Here is an 18,780-nt window from a genome sequence, read left to right as displayed (position 1 = left end):
TTCTATTATACTTACACCTTGATTTTCGTTCATTCACCCAGAGTGGATACTCCCTAAACGCATTAGTAGTGGTGGGTTATTTGCAGACACTCCCTAAGTACTTTCCCGGGAGAGAAGAATTTTTTTTTCCTTTTTTTTCCCCCGCATGCTCAATTCACCCCGGAAAAGAAAAGCGAGGAGACGTTAACTTTAGATTACACACCGAACATCATTACACAGCCTCATACACGGACACTAAGAGGGTTTTCCTGCAGATTTTCTTGGGAAATTCTGTCTTTTATTTGAAGATACCCTGGCTGGTTTTTCCCCCCTTCTCGAGGCCCGTGCATCATCGTGGATTCCACTGCACCTGCTACGCTATCCTCTGACTTCCATGGACTGATAGATTCCCAACAAGGGAGTGGTAGGATTGGAATACTGTGAAATGCATTTTTTTTATTTTTTTTTTAAATCAGAACGCGGAACATTTCCCCATAATGGTTTTTTTCTTTCTGCTGTTTTGACTCAGCTCTTTTCCCATACACACACACACAAATCATATTTGATTCAACTCATCACACACCCATTTTTTTTCCTAAGATCGCAGAACCTTAAAGACTGATATACTCCCCTTTGGGGGGTTGTTGGATCCAACGTGTTCTAACGTGTTCTAATGTGTTCTAATGTGTTAGCGATTTATATTGCTATTCCATGCCATACTGTGTTCTAATGTGTTAGCGATTTATATTGCTATTCCATGCCATACTGTGGTTACCCTATTAATGGTTTACATTGATATCTCATATCATACTGTGTCTGTTCTATATGGTCTGAAGTGAACTGTGATCTGAATTGGAGTTCATATTACCTCAGAACTGTTAAGGGATTTTATTTATTTATTTAATTTTTTTGACAGTACCCAATATACCGTGAGAAATGTACACATATACATACATATTTTGACCTGGAGCCATAATCAACAATACAAGATTCCCTTTTATAAATCCTGATTGGTGTTTGTGTTATTGTGGGTTGGCGTAATGCAATAATCAGTGTTCACTACTGCAGTCCTCCTGTACGAATCTTGGACAGAGTAAGTAGACTTGACTAGTAGTGATTTAATAGGTACTAGGGCCCACCTAGGCAGGTAGAGGGAGACTTACATAGTTACAGATGCATTGACTTTATTGGCGGCGATTGCCTGCGGCTGCCGTGTCGGAAACGCACCGCAGCGGATACGCATCCAGTGTTTTATTATTTTCTTTTTCAAATGCATTTAGAGTCTCAGCAGTTAAATTTTCACGCATATGAGATCGAGTGAATGAAGGCATATTGTATAAACGTAAAAGTATATTAAAAAGTGGAAGGCATTGTATATAGATTTTTTTTTATTCACATCTTAGACTGGAAATTTTGTTGAGTGAATCTACTTCTCATATATTCAACTTTTTGTTATTTCAGATTCTGATGCATCTTTAATTGTCATGCATGTTCGGGCATGTTTTGTTAGAACTACTGTAGCTAACTTAATTAGTGCATAGAGGTTTTACTATAATTTGATGCAAAAACATCAGTGTTATAATCGGAGTGTTTGCATATTTGTGAAACATGTTAATTAAAAACATTTTGGCTATAGTAAACAGCTAAGTAAAGAACCTGAAAATCAATACGTGAAACAAAAGCGCGCGGTCAAAAATTAACGGACCTCTTCCGACTGTCTCGATTCTGAACTTGATAGTGTAGAATTAACTTTTAATATATAGTTTAGTAGTGTATAGTAAGCTATATGTAGGGTGTTTTGTATTTATCAGTCATGCTAATCTTTTAATATTCTCTCTTCAGGCTAAAACTGAAGCAACTGATTGATGATCTGTTCTCTTCATATACGTATATTTCATATTGTTACTAAAATGTGATTTCCAATGGCTTGGAGGTGCAAACTTTGTGCTGCTGTCTTTGATAAACGAGTACAGTTACTTGGAAGGAAATGTTGCATACGAGAGAACAGGGAAAACTCTCAAATTATCTAGGGGACAAAAACATGACATCCTCGAGACCCTTGCAGCTAAAATGCACAGCTTTACAGCATACCCCAATGATAAGGACGTTTCAATGGTAGCAGAAGCACTTGTCACTCAGCATCCTTGTCTAACAGAGCCAGGATCTCGGACTGGATGGTATGGTTGGAAAAATAGTCTGAAGTTTAAGATGGGGAACTACCGCACCAAGTTAAGTCGGGCTGGCTTTCACGAGGTGGCTGTAAATTCTGGAAAGAGAAGCAGAAACAATCCAGACAAACACGCTTCCCACACTAACATTAAAAGAGATAAATGAGAGAAATCTTCCCCTGATCACAAAGTTGATGCAAACCACCTTTGCACTGCGGCGGAAAAAGGTCATCGGTGATGAGCTACCCGTTGGTGAGATTCTTGACCGTTGGCCTGCCCTTAAAATGGAATCTCAGGTGAAAATATTTTCCTTATTATATCTCTTTGACTAGATTAGATTAATTAATGTAATTATTTTGTATTAGTGGTAACTTGGCTGGTTTTACTCAGATTTACATACAGGTTTAAAACTTGTTGTGACCTGTTAAGTTAATGTTTTCCTTTAACAGGCAATGGTGTTACAGTTTCCATAAATGTTTGATAATGTTATATACAAATGTATTTTTTTTGTACAGATCTGTGCTGAATTCCATAGAATCACAAACATGAATCTGAAGAACCACTTCTATGCTGTGTTGGACCAACATGCCCCCCGTCTTCAGAGTTTATTCAGGAAGAAGGCTGCTCACACAGGGAGAGTAGCTGAGGTTCTGGATCAGCTGTTCAGGAATTATGACCTTCAGGTATGTTTGTTACCCTTTCTGGTAGATGACATACCTATTGGAGGGTTTTGGTTGATATTTGGTTGAACTGTAATACGTATGCTCTCTCACTCAAGGAACAAGTTGACGTTCATGTGAGACGTGCTGCTGTCCTTCGTGCACTCCCTGCATATCTACATGAGGATGACTCAAGATTTCTGAAGCTGTGGGATGTAAGTTAATAAATTGTTTGGAATTAATGCAGTCTATCATTCATCTGTTTTTGTGTAAAATATTTGATAGAATTTTATTTATAAAGTTTACAAATTAGGGGTGGCATGGTGGTGCAGTGGTTAGCGCTGTTGCCTCACACCTCTGGGGCCAGGATTCAAATCCCACCCTGGTCACATGTGTGTGGAGTTTGCATGTTCTCCCCATGTCATCATGGGGTTTCCTCCAGGTACTCCGGTTTCCCCATCACGGTCCAAAAACATGCTAAGGTTAATCGGCATTACTAAATTGCCCATATGGCGTTTGAGTGTGCTCAGCAATGGGCTGGCAGGTTAGAAAATGGATGGATGGAAGTTAACAAATTAATATATAGAAAAAAGTTTTAAAAGACTGTTCTGGCACCAATTATTGATTGATATGATACTGTATGTCATCAGACCTTCTATCTCTTCTGCTTAGCTGCCATTCAGGTTGTAGTTGCAGCTGCTGAATATATGAATTAGAGATGTACTGTGGTTAAATCTAATTCAACAGTCCTTCAATAAATTGACTTTTTTTGAAAATTTAAAGGACATGTTAAACAAAATATCTTATTTAAAATGTGTTGGCTGTTGTAATTGTGGAGGCTGGTGAACTAATGCTAGAAATGTGTTTGTTAAATTGAGTTTACTCTATACATACACTTTATGTTATGCATATATTACATTGATTCTCAGCAAGCAACAACGGTAAAAAGACCATGAATTTTGTCGCAATATGTTTTAGAATTCTACAGATCTCTGGCTTATACAGACATGTGACAAATCAAATGTTTAATTTTTTGACCCCTATAGAGATCTGGTGTATCTGTTAATGCTGTGTAGTTGGTCATTGATAGGGTATGAAAAAAATGTGATTCCTATGGTGCCTTTGCAGTCATAGATCTCAGTGCAATTCGCAATGCAATTTAAATTGGCCTAAGGATAGCTTAGGCAATCTGGAGTAGAGAACTCCTCTTTGTTCTTGTCTACAGGTGGCGCAGTCTGATGAACCTGACATTGATGACATAACAGTTGCACTCCTCTTAATCAACACCAGTTCAACAGATGCCAAGTTCTTCTGCCCAGAAAGGATTGCGGTTGTGTTAGAGGGTAATGTAGTAATTGATTGCACCACCCTGGCTGATGGATTTGTCATGCTTTTTAGTCTCATTTATGGCCTTCACCTAAGTTACCCAAAAGACCTGGCCAACACATTTGACTTTATCCAAAAAGTCTTGATGGGACTAGATGATGGGAAGTTGAGGCCCAGTGTGTTAAGTCTTAAAAATGACCTTTTGGCAGTGGAGTAATCTGAATGTAAGTTGTTTCATTACTTGTGCGCATGCACTGCAGTCACTTTTGTTATACCTTAATGCAATGTAAGTTGCACTTTCTGTGGGTTTTCTATACTTTGTTTTACGTTTTCTACATTTTATTGTTGTTGTTCACATTAGAGAGTTACTGCTCAGCTTCTGGAATTATTATAATGAAAGAGTAAAACGATATGGAAAACAATTGTCCATACTTCTGCTGGGGCATTTAGGCATTTGTACTATGTTTAGGTCACTCATAATTTGATTTAATGTTTCATGGCTGGGATAGAAGTGATTAGGTTTGGTGATAGTCTAATATTTTCCATATACTGTTAACTGAGACAGATGCTTTTATATTGCTGCATTTATTAGGTCATTATGTGTGGTGTAAACCATTGAGCAGCATGTTTTATAGAAATACTGGTATTGTATATTTTTGTATACTTTTTTTGTTAAATAAATAAATAAATAAATCACAGTAGTATAATGTGCAGTAGTTTTATCCATATTGCAAAGTTCTAGAAGTAAGATTTAAAAAATGAGGCAATTTTTCATATAGTTTCAATGTTTCACTGTTTGTGAAGTATACATTACCATCAGTCAAACAACTTTGACCAAGTTCATGTTTGGTTAATGTTTTATGGTTACTTAATAAATGAGTAACTTGCATTTAAATTGCCTGTGTTAATCTGTCTTTAAATGTTTGGTTAATGTGTGTATTCACAGATTTTGAGTTAAATCTACTTAATATTTATGTAATCAGTTTCAAATTTTTTTTAAAGTATCTGTTGTACACTTTTGAGTTAAAAGTCAGCAAAGTTTTAAGTCACAATAGAGTTTATACAGCTTAAGTGAACTTAAATATGTTCAGTAAATTTCACATTAAAAATGTATTAGTCAGCAACTAATTGCTTTTAGTTACAGGTAATTAATAAGTACAAGTTAACTATACTTGATTCAGTATGTAAAAAGTGCTTATTAAAGAATGTTCTTTTAACTTAGAAAGTCGAGTTGGTGTAAATTTAAAATAATCAGTTAAACCTACTTAAAAAACTAAGTTACTTTCACTTAAAGTTTTTTATGTAATCAGTTTCAACTATTTTTTTGAGTTCTATTAACTTATCGGGTTTTACAGTGTATGGATAGACAACCTGTCTCCACCTACCCCATCTCCAGAATGAGCAAAATGCTTAAGTATCTATTAATGGAATCAGGTCTAATAAACGTTTGGAGAAATAAATTCCCAAATGGAAGAGATTTTACTTACTACTCGCACAGACATTCATCTTATTCTAGAATAGTTTTTTTTTTTTACCCCAAAGACAGAATTACATAGAATAGAAAATATTGAAATTCTACCAATAACTATATCTGATCATGCACCTCTTGCGTTGACATGGGATATAGGTCTTAGGCCAAAAAGCAAACAGTGGAGGTTTAATGCATCGCTCCTCAATGATAAAGGATTTAGAACATTTGTGGCAACCGAATGAAAAGTTTTTTTTGGATATAAACGTCACACCTGAGATATCCCCTATTATCTTGTGGGATTGTGCTAAAGCATATATTAGAGGACGAATAATTTCATTTGCGAGTCTAAAAAGAAAGACTAGAGAAGCGAAACAAAATGAGCTAGAAGAAAAAATAAGGCAGCTAGAACACCAACATAAAAAATCACCTAACTCCAAGGCCGCCAAGGCTCTTGTACAAGCTCGTAGAGATCTAAATACCTTACTCAGTGAAAAGACAGAGGGCAATTTGCGGTTTGCCAAACAAAAATATTACAAAAATGGTCAAGGGGCTAGTAGATTGCTGGCATTAAGGCTAAAAAAACAGCAAGCGTCTAATATAATTCAGAAATTAAAGGTTGATAACTCAACAGTCACAAAACCTGATGAAATCTCAGAATTGTTTGCAAAATTTTATGAGTCCCTATACAGAAACATGGATGCCTGTACCGATGACAACGCATTGGCTCACTTCTTGAAAGATATCAAAGTAACAGAACTTACTGAAACTATGGCGAATGAGTTGGATGAGCCAAATAAAGTACAGGAAATACAAGATGCTATCTCCAATCTAAAAAATAATAAAAGTCCCAGACCGGATGGTTACATTAATGAATTTTATAAAACGCTTAAGGAAATTATCTCGCCCCTGCTTCTAGAAGCGTACCATCATGCGTTACAATATGGAGTTATGGCTCCCTCCTGGAATGATGCAACAATTGTAGTAATACCTAAAGATGGTAGGGACCCTACTAAATGCCAGTCATATAGACCCATATCATTGCTGAATACAGATCTTCGCATATTAACAGCCATTTTAGCGAAGCGTGTTAGTAAAATTGTGCCAAAAATTATTCATCCTGATCAGACAGGGTTTATAGTAGGAAGGTACTCTGGAGACAATATTAGGAGATTACTAAATCTAATGACACACCCAAAGGCTAGGGAGGAAACAGCAATGATTCTGTCCCTTGATGCTGAGAAAGCATTCGATTGTGTATCCTGGCAATACCTATTTCAAGCACTGAAACGATTCCGATTTGGCCCTAACTTTCTAAAGTGGATACAGACATTGTACTCTACACCGCAGGCTAGGGTCAAAGTAAATGGACACACCTCTACTCGATTTGCATTAGGTCGTGGATGTAGGCAAGGTTGCCCCTTATCGCCACTGCTATTTGATATCAGCATTGAGCCTCTTGCACAATTAATCAGAGATGACAATAATGTGAAAGGCTTGTCAATAAATAAAAAACAACACAAGTTATCACTATATGCAGATGATGTGCTCTTACATACAGTATAGCGGACCCAGAGAACTCAATTCCGGTTTTAAAGAGCCTCATCTCTACCTATGGCTACTTCTCTGGCTATAAGGTAAATATTGACAAAACCATGGCTATGGACATAGCTGGCAACATTCCACAAAGGTTCAAACTCCAGAGTGGGTTTAAATGGCTAAAGGAAGGTATTAAATACCTGGGTATTTACATTCCCCCATCACTAAAAAGCTTGTATGATGTTAATTACAAACATACTATTAAAAAAATTAATAAAGACTTGGATCGATGGTCAGCCCTCCCCCTATCTTTATTAGGCCGAATCGAGAGTATACGTATGAATGTATTACCTACAGTAAGCTCCTATACCCATTCCAGATGCTACCCATTGAAATACCAAAATCTGTATTTGATAACTTAGATAGGGCAATCTCAAAATTTATATGGCAAGGAAAACGCCCAAGAGTCAGACTAAAGACACTACAGCTGTCTAAATTACGTGGTGGGCTCAAACTTCCAAATTTAAAATACTACTTTTGGGCTGCACAGTTAAAACCTTTGACAATATGGGTACAGGATCTCACAGACACACGTTGGCTAAATATTGAAAAAAGCTTATCCCCAACTCCTTTACAGACCATACCATTTCTCGAAACTCCCCTTCAAAAAACTCCAATGAGTGAATGGACTCGTGTTACGCTAAAAGTGTGGCGGAAAGTAAAATCATCATTTGGTCTGCCCAGGGCATTTTCTGCACTAAGCAATATAGGATATCTGAAAGGCTTCGTGCCGCCTCACACAGACGCAGGTTTTAGAAAGTGGTCAGCTAATGGGCTCACTAATTTATATCATCTCCATAAGGATGGATGTCTTAAATCGTTTGACCAACTAAAGGGGGAATTCAAAATTCAAAGCACAGACTTTTTTAGATATCTACAATTGAGGGACTTCCTAACTAAACATGATGAATGGTATAAAGTTCTGAATCCTACCCCGGTCGAGGAGTTCTTAATAAAACTGCAAACAAGGAATGTGACTAATAAAGTTATGTCGTATGTACAAAATATTTTCGGATATGAGTCAGACCAACACAAAGGTAAAAGAGAAATGGGAATCTGAAATGAATACATATATACCTCAGGACATGTGGGAAGAAATATGTACTGAGGCACATCTACTGTAGTTACTAACTCGAATATATGGAGAGAGTATAAGTGGAAGATAATCATGAGATTATTTTATACTCTGGAAATAATGACTAAGATGCGCCTAATAAATTCCAATAAATGTTGGAGACACTGTGGCACGTAAATGGCACACCATACCCATGTGTTTTGGACTTGCCCTAAAGTACAGAAGTTCTGGGATGAAGTGTTTGAGACCCTCAGAAAGATAATTTGTAGAAATATTATGAGAGACCCAAAGATGGCAATATTGGGAGTAATGCCGAGTTGCGTTGAGGGAAGATCTGATAAATACCTACTAGAAATACTACTAACGGCGGCAACTAAATGTATCACATTAAAGTGGTTACAATCTGACCCCCCAACACATAGTTTATGGGTTGAGAAGGTATGGGAAATCTATCAGATGGAATCAATAACATATTCCCTGAGGCTTCAAAAGGATGTTTTTGTTAAAAGGTGGAGTCCTGCTACTGCCATACTAAAACAACATGGTATCTAATTACTAATAAATTAATTTATTCATTAATTATTTTATCTATTTATTTATTTTATGTATATGTATGTGGATGTGTACACTCGCCTAAAGGATTATTAGGAATACCTGTTCAATTTCTCATTAATGCAATTATCTAATCAACCAATCACATGGCAGTTGCTTCAATGCATTTAGGGGTGTGGTCCTGGTCAAGACAATCTCCTGAACTCCAAACTGAATGTCAGAATGGGAAAGAAAGGTGATTTAAGCAATTTTGAGCGTGGCATGGTTGTTGGTGCCAGACGGGCCGGTCTGAGTATTTCACAATCTGCTCAGTTACTGGGATTTTCACGCACAACCATTTCTAGGTTTTACAAAGAATGGTGTGCAAAGGGAAAAACATCCAGTATGCGGCAGTCCTGTGGGCGAAAATGCCTTGTTGATGCTAGAGGTCAGAGGAGAATGCGCCGACTGATTCAAGCTGATAGAAGAGCAACTTTGACTGAAATAACCACTCGTTACAACCGAGGTATGCAGCAAAGCATTTGTGAAGCCACAACACGCACAACCTTGAGGCGGATGGGCTACAACAGCAGAAGACCCCACCGGGTACCACTCATCTCCACTACAAATAGGAAAAAGAGGCTACAATTTGCACGAGCTCACCAAAATTGGACAGTTGAAGACGGGAAAAATGTTGCCTGGTCTGATGAGTCTCGATTTCTGTTGAGACATTCAAATGGTAGAGTCAGAATTTGGCGTAAACAGAATGAGAACATGGATCCATCATGCCTTGTTACCACTGTGCAGGCTGGTGGTGGTGGTGTAATGGTGTGGGAGATGTTGTCTTGGCACACTTTAGGCCCCTTAGTGCCAATTGGGCATCGTTTAAATGCCACGGCCTACCTGAGCATTGTTTCTGACCATGTCCATCCCTTTATGACCACCATGTACCCATCCTCTGATGGCTACTTCCAGCAGGATAATGCACCATGTCACAAAGCTCGAATCATTTCAAATTGGTTTCTTGAACATGACAATGAGTTCACTGTACTAAAATGGCCCCCACAGTCACCAGATCTCAACCCAATAGAGCATCTTTGGGATGTGGTGGAATGGGAGCTTCGTGCCCTGGATGTGCATCCCACAAATCTCCATCAACTGCAAGATGCTATCCTATCAATATGGGCCAACATTTCTAAAGAATGCTTTCAGCAACTTGTTGAATCAATGCCACATAGAATTAAGGCAGTTCTGAAGGCGGAAGGGGGTCAAACACCGTATTAGTATGGTGTTCCTAATAATCCTTTAGGTGAGTGTATATACTGTATATATATATATATATATATTAGGGGTGGAGCCGAACCCGAATACGGTATTCGGAAAGGCACAAATAATGTGTTTTTTACGAATACTTATTTCGAACAAATACTTAAAAAAATATTTGTATTCGGGAACAAGAAAAACTTTATATCAAAAAGCTGCGTTTCCTCTTGAGACCGCAGTGCATGCCCGGATGAGTGAGTGAGTTCAGGAGTCGGGGGGGTGGTTGTAAAAGAGGTGACTGACACAGGCTGCTCCACACAGTAACAGAGAAGGCTCGGCTGAGCGAAAAAAGACTTAACTGTATCACTATTTTTGTTGAATAGATTTTTGTACCTTAACTGGGTTCCGGAGGCAGTTTATAACTTTCGGGAAGCAGAGTTTGATCGGGAGATTATTCCATTACGCTGCATTATTGACGTCTGCAATCAGGTGCTCTCATGTTCGCTCTGTTTACGTAGCTCTGTTAGCTCGGTAATTTAGACAATAGGCTGTTGACAGAGTAACGTTAACGTTTGGTTAAAAAGGTTAAAACAATGCTTGTGTAGTTGTGTCGAATTGTATGCACTTGTAGGAGTTATATGGTACGTTTAAGTTACTCTGTCTACTGCATATCCATAATTATTATAATGGATATAATTAAAGAATACTTACACTATAGCGTAAATTAGAAGTGCAACGCAAAAAAACTGGATTTTTACGCCTATTTTGAATTTTACTCGAATACGAATACAAATACAAATACTTTTCCCCCCTCAACAAATACAAATACAGATACAAATACCGGCTGCTTTGCAGACCCCTAATATATATATATATATATATATATACATACATACATATATATATATATATATTTTTTTTTATTATTATTTTTTTCTCTCTAACATTTATGTCTGTTTACCATTGTCATTATTATTCCCTGTATGTGTAGATAATCTTCTCAGGTTATACTTTAGAATTGGAAATGGTGAAGAATTCATTTGAAAATGTTATTTGTATAACCTGTTAAAACTGCAATAAAAACTAAGTTCTAAAAAAAAAATAAAAAAAATGGGGCAGATGTTTGGAGGTGGAGACTCATTGACTTACCTTATGGGGTAAATTAAACACTATTAGAGTTAATAAAGATTAATACTTTAACTCAATTGTTCAAGTTGCTGACAAAGCAAAACATCTGTGTACAACCACTGTACACTATTGAATTAAGTAAATCCAACATGTTCTTTTTTTCAGTGTATATGGAGCCCATCAAGGGTCCATCATTAGCCCATGTGGGCTAACCCATGTGGGGCCACTATGGAAACTGTGGACAAAATTGACTGGGCCCCACTTGGGTTTCCCATGTCAGCCCAAGTGCATCCCATGCGGGCCCCACATGGATGTGTTGGCTGGGCAGTTGGATAAATGCATGTTTATGGGCCCTTGAGTCATGAAAAATAATGAATGTAGTGAATTACTATATTCTCTAATTACTTTTTGTAACATCATTTATTAAACAAACAAATCTGAATTGGCAGAATGAAAAATTAAAAATGAAAATAAACTATTATTTAAGAAATATCCCTTGGAACAACAACCTGTGGAAAACTGTGAATTTACAATATTTTCCTTGAGACTTGAAGGAAGAGTCCGTAAACGGAAAATGTGCCGGTAATTTTCTGCCAGTACATTTTCTGTTTTTTGACTGATTTTTTTTTTTACAGTGTATACCTTTGCCAGAAGTGGGCCGGAGCCACAAGCCATATAACAATTTTTTAATAAAGTATTTAACATGTGGTCCATCTCTGTTTTCTGACATTTGGGCCACATTTGTCTAATTACAAGTGGGCCACTTTTAAGATACATCCGTTTGCCGGTGCCGGAACCGGGCCAGCAGTGCCACACATTTGCCCGAAGTGGCCCACATCCGCAGGCTATCTGGGAAAGGTGGACATAATGCCTGAAGCCTGTGAAATGGCAAGTCTTGTTGGCTCTGGGTTTGTTTCTAAAATGTATTCAGAAGACATCCTACCTTAAGCATGCTGCACAAGTGGTGCTGAGGACAAGGACAAGGTTCCACTGCGTTTTTTTCCAGGTCTGTGGAGTCTGGCGAATCCTCTTCTCATTCTGTTTCATAATTGCTCTCCTCACTCTCTCAACACTGAAGTCTTCATCAGTGCTGTCAGTTTATTCCAAATCAATTCTGCTCAATCCCTCAGCCACCTGTTGTGCAGCTGCCATCTGGTTTGACACTAATTCCTGCATATGACCCTCCCATGTGTCTTTTGATCTTTGCTTTGCAATGTCAACAATGTCTGGGGTCTCTGGAGTTGCAGGAGTTGAAGGTAATTAACATGGGCTATGTTATAATAACAAAAGTCTGCTGATCTCAAGCCCACAGCCAGATCTAGAAGTGGGCGGGGGGGCAATGCACACACAAATTTCTACTCTGCCCACCCAATTCGTCAACTTCATCACCTGAATCTGCCAATTATGTTCATTTCATTCGTCCCATCAGATATTCTTCTGCGGAGTGTTTGTAGTCGCCTGTGAAAGTGGAGGAGGAATGTTACCTTATGCTTATTAAAACTCCTTTTTAAAATGAATCTTTTGTTGCTGTAGTTTGCTGTAATGTTGTGTTGAATAATGATCTTTGCTAGTAGGGGTTTAGTTAACTCTTAGATAGTTAGCTAGCTAACATTATTGTTGGCTAGGAAGCTCGCTAGAACAGTACAGTGGAACCCCCATATCTGCTGATTTGGTAACCGCGGTCTCAGTGTAATTTTTAAATGAAATCATTGGTACGCAAGACCTTAAAATTAATAGTGTTCACTGCTATCCAGGGTTTCGGATCCACGCGGATACGAGTGCACTACTGTATTTAACATGACGGTTTGCTAACATTGATATCTGCGCTGGGTTGCCAACGTTGGTCAGCTGCCTGGAGTGAGATTTTCAGTTCGAGACAAGTCTGCACGCACATGCACACGCATTTACATGTATTTAACAGTTTTATTACCTTAATAAATAATAATAATAATAATAATAATAATAAACTACCTTAAAGCTTTTGATGTGACAAATTTTAGGTTTATAATGGAATAATATGATTTGTTGTAAGACTTCTTGTGTAAGAACCTGAAAGTGTGAGTGTCACGCCAGATGTGTGAGAGTTGGCAGCCCTGCCAGAGCTCAGTATAAACAAAGTTACCTGGTTAGATAGATTACGTGCTATAATTCACAACCATAAACAACATGCAACAATTTTGGGTCCCAAATCTAACCTTGCTACCAACAGTACAGTTACAGCTGCTCTTAGCTTGAATAACCAAGCTTGGGGACCGGTGCCATTGAACCAAGTGGGCTGCTACTGCAGACAGTTTAGGCAGTAATGTTACACCTTCCTTAGCCACTTGGCACCAGCGCAGTGCAGGTCGCTTCCAGCTTTGTTTGCAAAGTCAGTTTGTTCATGGTTTGGAAATGATCTTTTAATGCCTTTTCTCTTAAGGATCCTCCTTCCACTATATTACTATTCATGATACATGTTCTGCTCTGTTCTTATACCAGTTCATGAGTTTGAGTTCCAACTTTGCCTGTAATATGCCAGTAGATAAGCTTATGTTTATGTTAAGTTTATGCTTGGTTAGCAGACACTTCAATGCAAAGCACCTTACAGAAATCAATAATAATAATAATAATAATTTGACTTTCCTGATTAGTGGGATGACCATGAGAGCATAATATACAGTGATACCTCAGAACTCTGTTCAGAACTCCGGATCGAATCCTAAAAAGTTCGAGTTCTGATTGAATTTTCCTCATAAGAAATAATGGAAGACCAATTAATTCCAGGCCCCAAAAAATGACACCTAAATATGTGTTTTTTTAGCATTTAAACACAAAATGAACCGGATAAAACAAAAGCATATACTGTACTAAACACATCTAAGCAGATTCATCAAAACAGTAATTTGTCCAATTTATCCAAACAATGTGTAAAGTTAAAAAAAACAAAGTGTCCTGCCCCGATCGTCCGCTCCTTCCGTGTGCCACACCCCCTTGTTAACCCGTGTGGAATCCTTGTGTGATCAGCTGTTTCTGGTTGTTGTCATTAGTCCTCTGTATTTCGTCTGCATTTCAGTTTGTTTCCCCAGTCCGGTCATTGTATTGTCCGTCTGCGTTTTGCCTGCTTTACCTGTAATTAAACCCCGTATTCCCCGATACCTTGACATCTGCACCTTTGTCTCCGTTCCGTCCCCGCTGGGCACGACAATATATCATTATAATTAAATGTATTAATGGTTTATTATTGATATTAAAATAATTAATAAGAAATCTTTATTTTTAAATGTATTTTGGCCTTTGATACAGCATGACATGTTGACATTTTTTATTTGTTTTTAATTAGTTTTTTATTTTATTTATTTTAATTTTAATGTATTTTAGATCTGATTTTTAGTTTATTTTTGGCTTTTATTCTTATTCTGATGCACTTGTAGCACTTTGGTCAACTTCGTTGTGTGAAAAGTGTGTTATAAATAAAGTTGCCATTGCCATTTTATTATATAATAATTATTACTGTTACTGTCTATCATTGTCTAATGTATTTTTTACTGTCTAAATACATGTATTCAGCTAGTGTAAACATGCAGGATGCTAGCACAGGGAATGCGAGGCTGAGATTGAAGCGATACCCTTTGTTTGTTCCGCGTGACTCAATTCCCCGAGCGTACTGTACAAGTCATCTTAGGTTGGCGTTCACGGTTTGACTCCTGAGATTCAGATCGAGTCCTAGGTAATTGTTTTTCGAACTGGTTCGTTCGACTTTTAAGAAATTCAAGTTCTAATGAGTTCGAGAACTGAGGTACCACTGTATTTAAATATATTTTATAAATGTAAAATATGAAAATGTCCATGTAACCCCCCCCCCCCCCCAATTTCTTTGGTCACAAGCCCCTACTGCACTGTAGTATAGTCCATTGCTGCCCACCCAAATTTTCTAATTGCCCCCACAACCTGAGCAGTCCATATCCAGGTCTGCTGAAGACCATACACAGATCTATAGCAACAGATATTTTAGAGATGGGCAAAGATCCAAAGGGTAGAAATGGTAGTATTTTGTTTTAAGTTTTATGGAAATATGTCAGGTTTATTGATTTTTTTTAAATTCCTTGCTTTTTTATAAATTTGGGCCTCTATAGGATAGGCCATCACAGTTTAGTGATGGACAGATGATATTTGGTGTGTTTTTGTCAAAATTGGCCCAGAGGGTAAAACCGGAGAAGAATTCATCCATCCATCCATCCATCTCCTACCACTTCTCCAGGTTGGGTTGCGGGGGCAGCAGTCTAAGCAGGGAAACCCAGACTTCCCTCTCCCCGGCCACTTCGTACAGCTCCTCTGGGGGAATTCCGAGGCGTCCCAAGGCTAGCCGAGAGACATAGTCCCTCCAGCGTGTCCTGGGTCTTCCCCGGGGCCTCCTCCCAGTGGGACATTCCCGGAACACCTCACCAGGGAGGCATCCAGGAGGCATCCTGACCAGATGCCTGAGCCACCTCATCTGGCTCCTCTCAATGCGGAGGAGCAGCGGCTCTACTCTGAGTACCTCCCGAATGACTGAGCTCCTCACTCTAAGGGAGAGTCCAGTCACCCTGCACAGGAAACTCATTTCGGCCACTTGTATTCGCAACCTTGTTCTTTCGGTCACTACCCACAGCTCATGACCATAGATGACAGTAGGAACGTAGATCAACTGGTAAATTGAGAGCTTTGCCTTTTGGCTCAGCTCCTTCTTCATCATGACAGACCGATGCAGCGCCCACATCACTGCTGACGCTGCACTCATCCACCTGTCAATCTCCCGCTCCATCCTTCTCTCACTTGTTGGTAAGGGAGTCTCCCATTCCACCCCAGACATCTGAGCCCTGGCAAATAATCATGAGAAAAATTGGAGTTATAGTGAGGTGATGCAAAAATATAAATATCTCTAGTAATTAATAATGCTTTGTTTTTTCATTTTATAAAGTCACCCTTCATTTTATAGTTACTCACCAATGTAGATTAAAGATGCGGGGATGTGGATGTCTGCTGAGGATGTTCTGGTCACTTGTGCCTTATTTCCAGTCTTTAAGTAAGATTTGAATTTTTGTTCTTTCTGGCAGTAAATCAAACCCAGAGCCTGATGCCCAACCCCAGTAATAATCCTATCTGTGACAAAGCTGGCTTTTTTGTAATTTCCCCCTCATGACACTTTCCATGACATTTTCTTTCCTGCTCCTGTTAACTTTTCTTCCCTCCCTATTCCTTCCTGCCATCCCCTGTCATGTGGTTTTGCTCTGCATCCCAATCAGACTGTCTAAACCCAGGAACAGACCCACACCAGAGAGGCCATGGAGGCTCCCTGCTGCTCCGTCAGCTTGCCGCCCTGCAGGTCAGCCAGCAGCAGGCTCTTCGAACCAGGCAATCTCAGCAACAGGACACTCTGCACAGGCCTGCATGTCCCAGGCTGAAGATGGAGCCGCTGTCCAGAAACTACCTGCCTGCTCCCTACGCGGCTCTTCCCTCAAACCCACATTGCCCCACCGAGCACCACAGAGGCACCAGAGCAGGAGGGTGGGAATATGACATTCCAGAAGAAGTGTCAAATCAGGGATGGCGATGTCACCACTAGGACCTCTGCATCTCCACCACCTGCAGCTCTTCCCCTCTCCAGCCTGGACCTACTAGATACCGGTGAGTGATCAAGGACTGTAGTTCAGGCTGTCTTGGACTCGGGATGTGGACAGGGTCTGACTGGAGACAGGACAGGGGACACCATATATCTCTCAGGTACAGTGTGAGCAGGGGGATATGCTACCTGTCCATCTGCTCTCACAAACACAGCCTTGATAACACAGCTGTGAGTGTTGAGGAGCAACTGGGACGTGTTATTCCAGGTGAGTCACTCTAACCTGATGGCAGGACACCTTGGGGGAACCCGAGCACTGAGAAGGATAATAGTCTGATTCTAGTAGCCGGGCATTCATACAGATACATGTAAATGTTAATGGTGAAACAGACTGAAATCATGCATTCAGCATTTCGTGTTGCGGTGGAACCAACCCTCTGCCATGGCATTCAGCCATGTACAGTTCTCATAATGTAACTAATGTTACAAAACGCAGTTTTCTAAACACAGTTAACTCTATAACACATGTGAATCACAAAATTATTATACTATTGCAATTATGGACAATCTGTATATACTGTAAGTTTTACACATTAAACCTATTCTATTTTTGTCCAACTGGGTGTGTCACATGACTATTTTGGTCCAATCATGATTGAGTGATCACACCTGCAGTAAAAGCTAGGCTACGTTCATTAGTTTACGATGGATAATAACCCTGAGACTGCATTTAAGTCAGTGGTGTCGGAACATTTTGGGTATACAGTGGAGTACAGGGATGACAGTCATGTCATACACAAAAACATAAAAATATATATAAAAAAAAACTCACAAAATCACATAATCCGAACCCAATCTGACCCAAACTGTGGATTTGGAGAATCATTACACCCCTAGAGAATGACAGGCTGCCATTTCTATGGTTACACAAGGCAAAGTCAGGTGATAAACATCCAGTCACTTTGCTGGTACCTTAGTGTCAAGTTTTATTTTTCTTCAATTCAGGAAAAATGCCCAGTGGGCATTCCAAAGCTCACTGGGGTAATTACAGTGACAGGCAGTCAAGCTTAAACATAACATGTCAAAATTAACATGATGGAGCTGAAGACAGCTCGGATTTATTCAGAATGTTGGTAATGACACTGTACATTTCAACACTGCAAACAACACTGCAAAGGTAAGATAATCATATAATGTACAAATATTTACGCAGGAAGGTTTCTGTCCTGAAACCAGTTTGCTTATGACTTGTAACTTTCCAAATACATTGTTTCACTAAACAGTGTCTCTTCACGTGAAGTCATCAAGCTTTTTTGTTAAGCAGATATTCTGAGACACATAAAATGTTGAAAAGTTCCATGTAACAACAACATAATATACAAAGTTCAGTTTGGAAGAAATTGGTTGACATGAAGGAGGACCCTGTATTGATCTTCACAGGTGACTGACTATAGATACAGCACAATGGTCCTTCTCAGGGTGCTGCTCTTTAGATTAACATCTGCTTATATGCATGTGCAGTTTGTCTTAGAAATGTTTATCTGGTACCCAGCAAAGTCCCCCAAGTCTTCAGATGGTTAACAATAAAAGATCATCAATTATCTGATGACTGCTAACACGAGTAGCTTGTTGATCCAACAGGACCTGGTAAACTTGGGACTGCAGGCAAAACACATAAAATTAAACACTATAGATCCTTCAGACTTCTGTGTTCTTCTCCCCCAGTAATACCTCCTTTGTGTCTGGTTCATTGTGATCAGCAGGTGACGATGCCTGATTGCCATGTGATCCCTGCAAAAGTGTGTTAGTTGATACATTTTATATGTTTTTTTCATCAAACAAGTAATGTGGCCAACACGTAATTTTGTTTACTATAGTCAGGGAAAAAATTATTTGAACCCCTGCTGATTTTGTAAGTTTGCCCACTAACAAAGAAATGATCAGTCTATAATTTCAATGGTAGGTTTATTTGAACAGAGACAGAACAATAACAAAAAATCCAGAAA

The 18,780-nt window shown here is 39.0% G+C and overlaps 2 protein-coding genes across 2 annotated transcripts in view; one reads left to right on the top strand and one right to left on the bottom strand.

The window, feature by feature from the left end:
• The first annotated feature begins 558 nt into the window (after positions 1 to 558).
• Positions 559 to 5,027, top strand: LOC111835405 (uncharacterized). Its single transcript, XM_072701905.1, has 4 exons — positions 559 to 2,443; positions 2,663 to 2,830; positions 2,926 to 3,021; positions 4,032 to 5,027. The coding sequence occupies exons 1-4, from the start codon at positions 2,342 to 2,344 to the stop codon at positions 4,347 to 4,349; spliced, it is 684 nt and encodes a 227-aa protein (XP_072558006.1). The 5' UTR covers positions 559 to 2,341; the 3' UTR covers positions 4,350 to 5,027.
• Positions 5,028 to 17,735: 12,708 nt separating this feature from the next.
• Positions 17,736 to 18,780, bottom strand: part of LOC111842963 (uncharacterized) — a 95,369-nt gene continuing 94,324 nt past the window's right edge. Inside the window, exon 22 of the mRNA XM_072701873.1 lies at positions 17,736 to 18,565. Coding sequence (XP_072557974.1) covers positions 18,473 to 18,565 — 93 coding nt within the window. The 3' untranslated portion in view covers positions 17,736 to 18,472. The remainder of the gene's footprint in view (positions 18,566 to 18,780) is intronic.

Source organism: Paramormyrops kingsleyae, chromosome 18 (assembly GCF_048594095.1).
Source record: "Paramormyrops kingsleyae isolate MSU_618 chromosome 18, PKINGS_0.4, whole genome shotgun sequence".
NCBI classification, from domain to species: Eukaryota; Metazoa; Chordata; class Actinopteri; order Osteoglossiformes; family Mormyridae; genus Paramormyrops; species Paramormyrops kingsleyae.
Note: the sequence above shows the minus strand (reverse complement) of the source record. Positions and strands in the feature narration are given on the sequence as shown.

Bases quoted from the DNA above. Each gene is read 5' to 3' on its own strand.
- LOC111835405 (XM_072701905.1), top strand. From the start codon at position 2,342: ATGCAAACCACCTTTGCACTGCGGCGGAAAAAGGTCATCGGTGATGAG. The intron at 2,444-2,662 runs GTGAAAATATTT...TTTTTTGTACAG, and splicing joins CCCTTAAAATGGAATCTCAG to ATCTGTGCTGAATTCCATAG. The intron at 3,022-4,031 runs GTAAGTTAATAA...TCTTGTCTACAG, and splicing joins GATTTCTGAAGCTGTGGGAT to GTGGCGCAGTCTGATGAACC.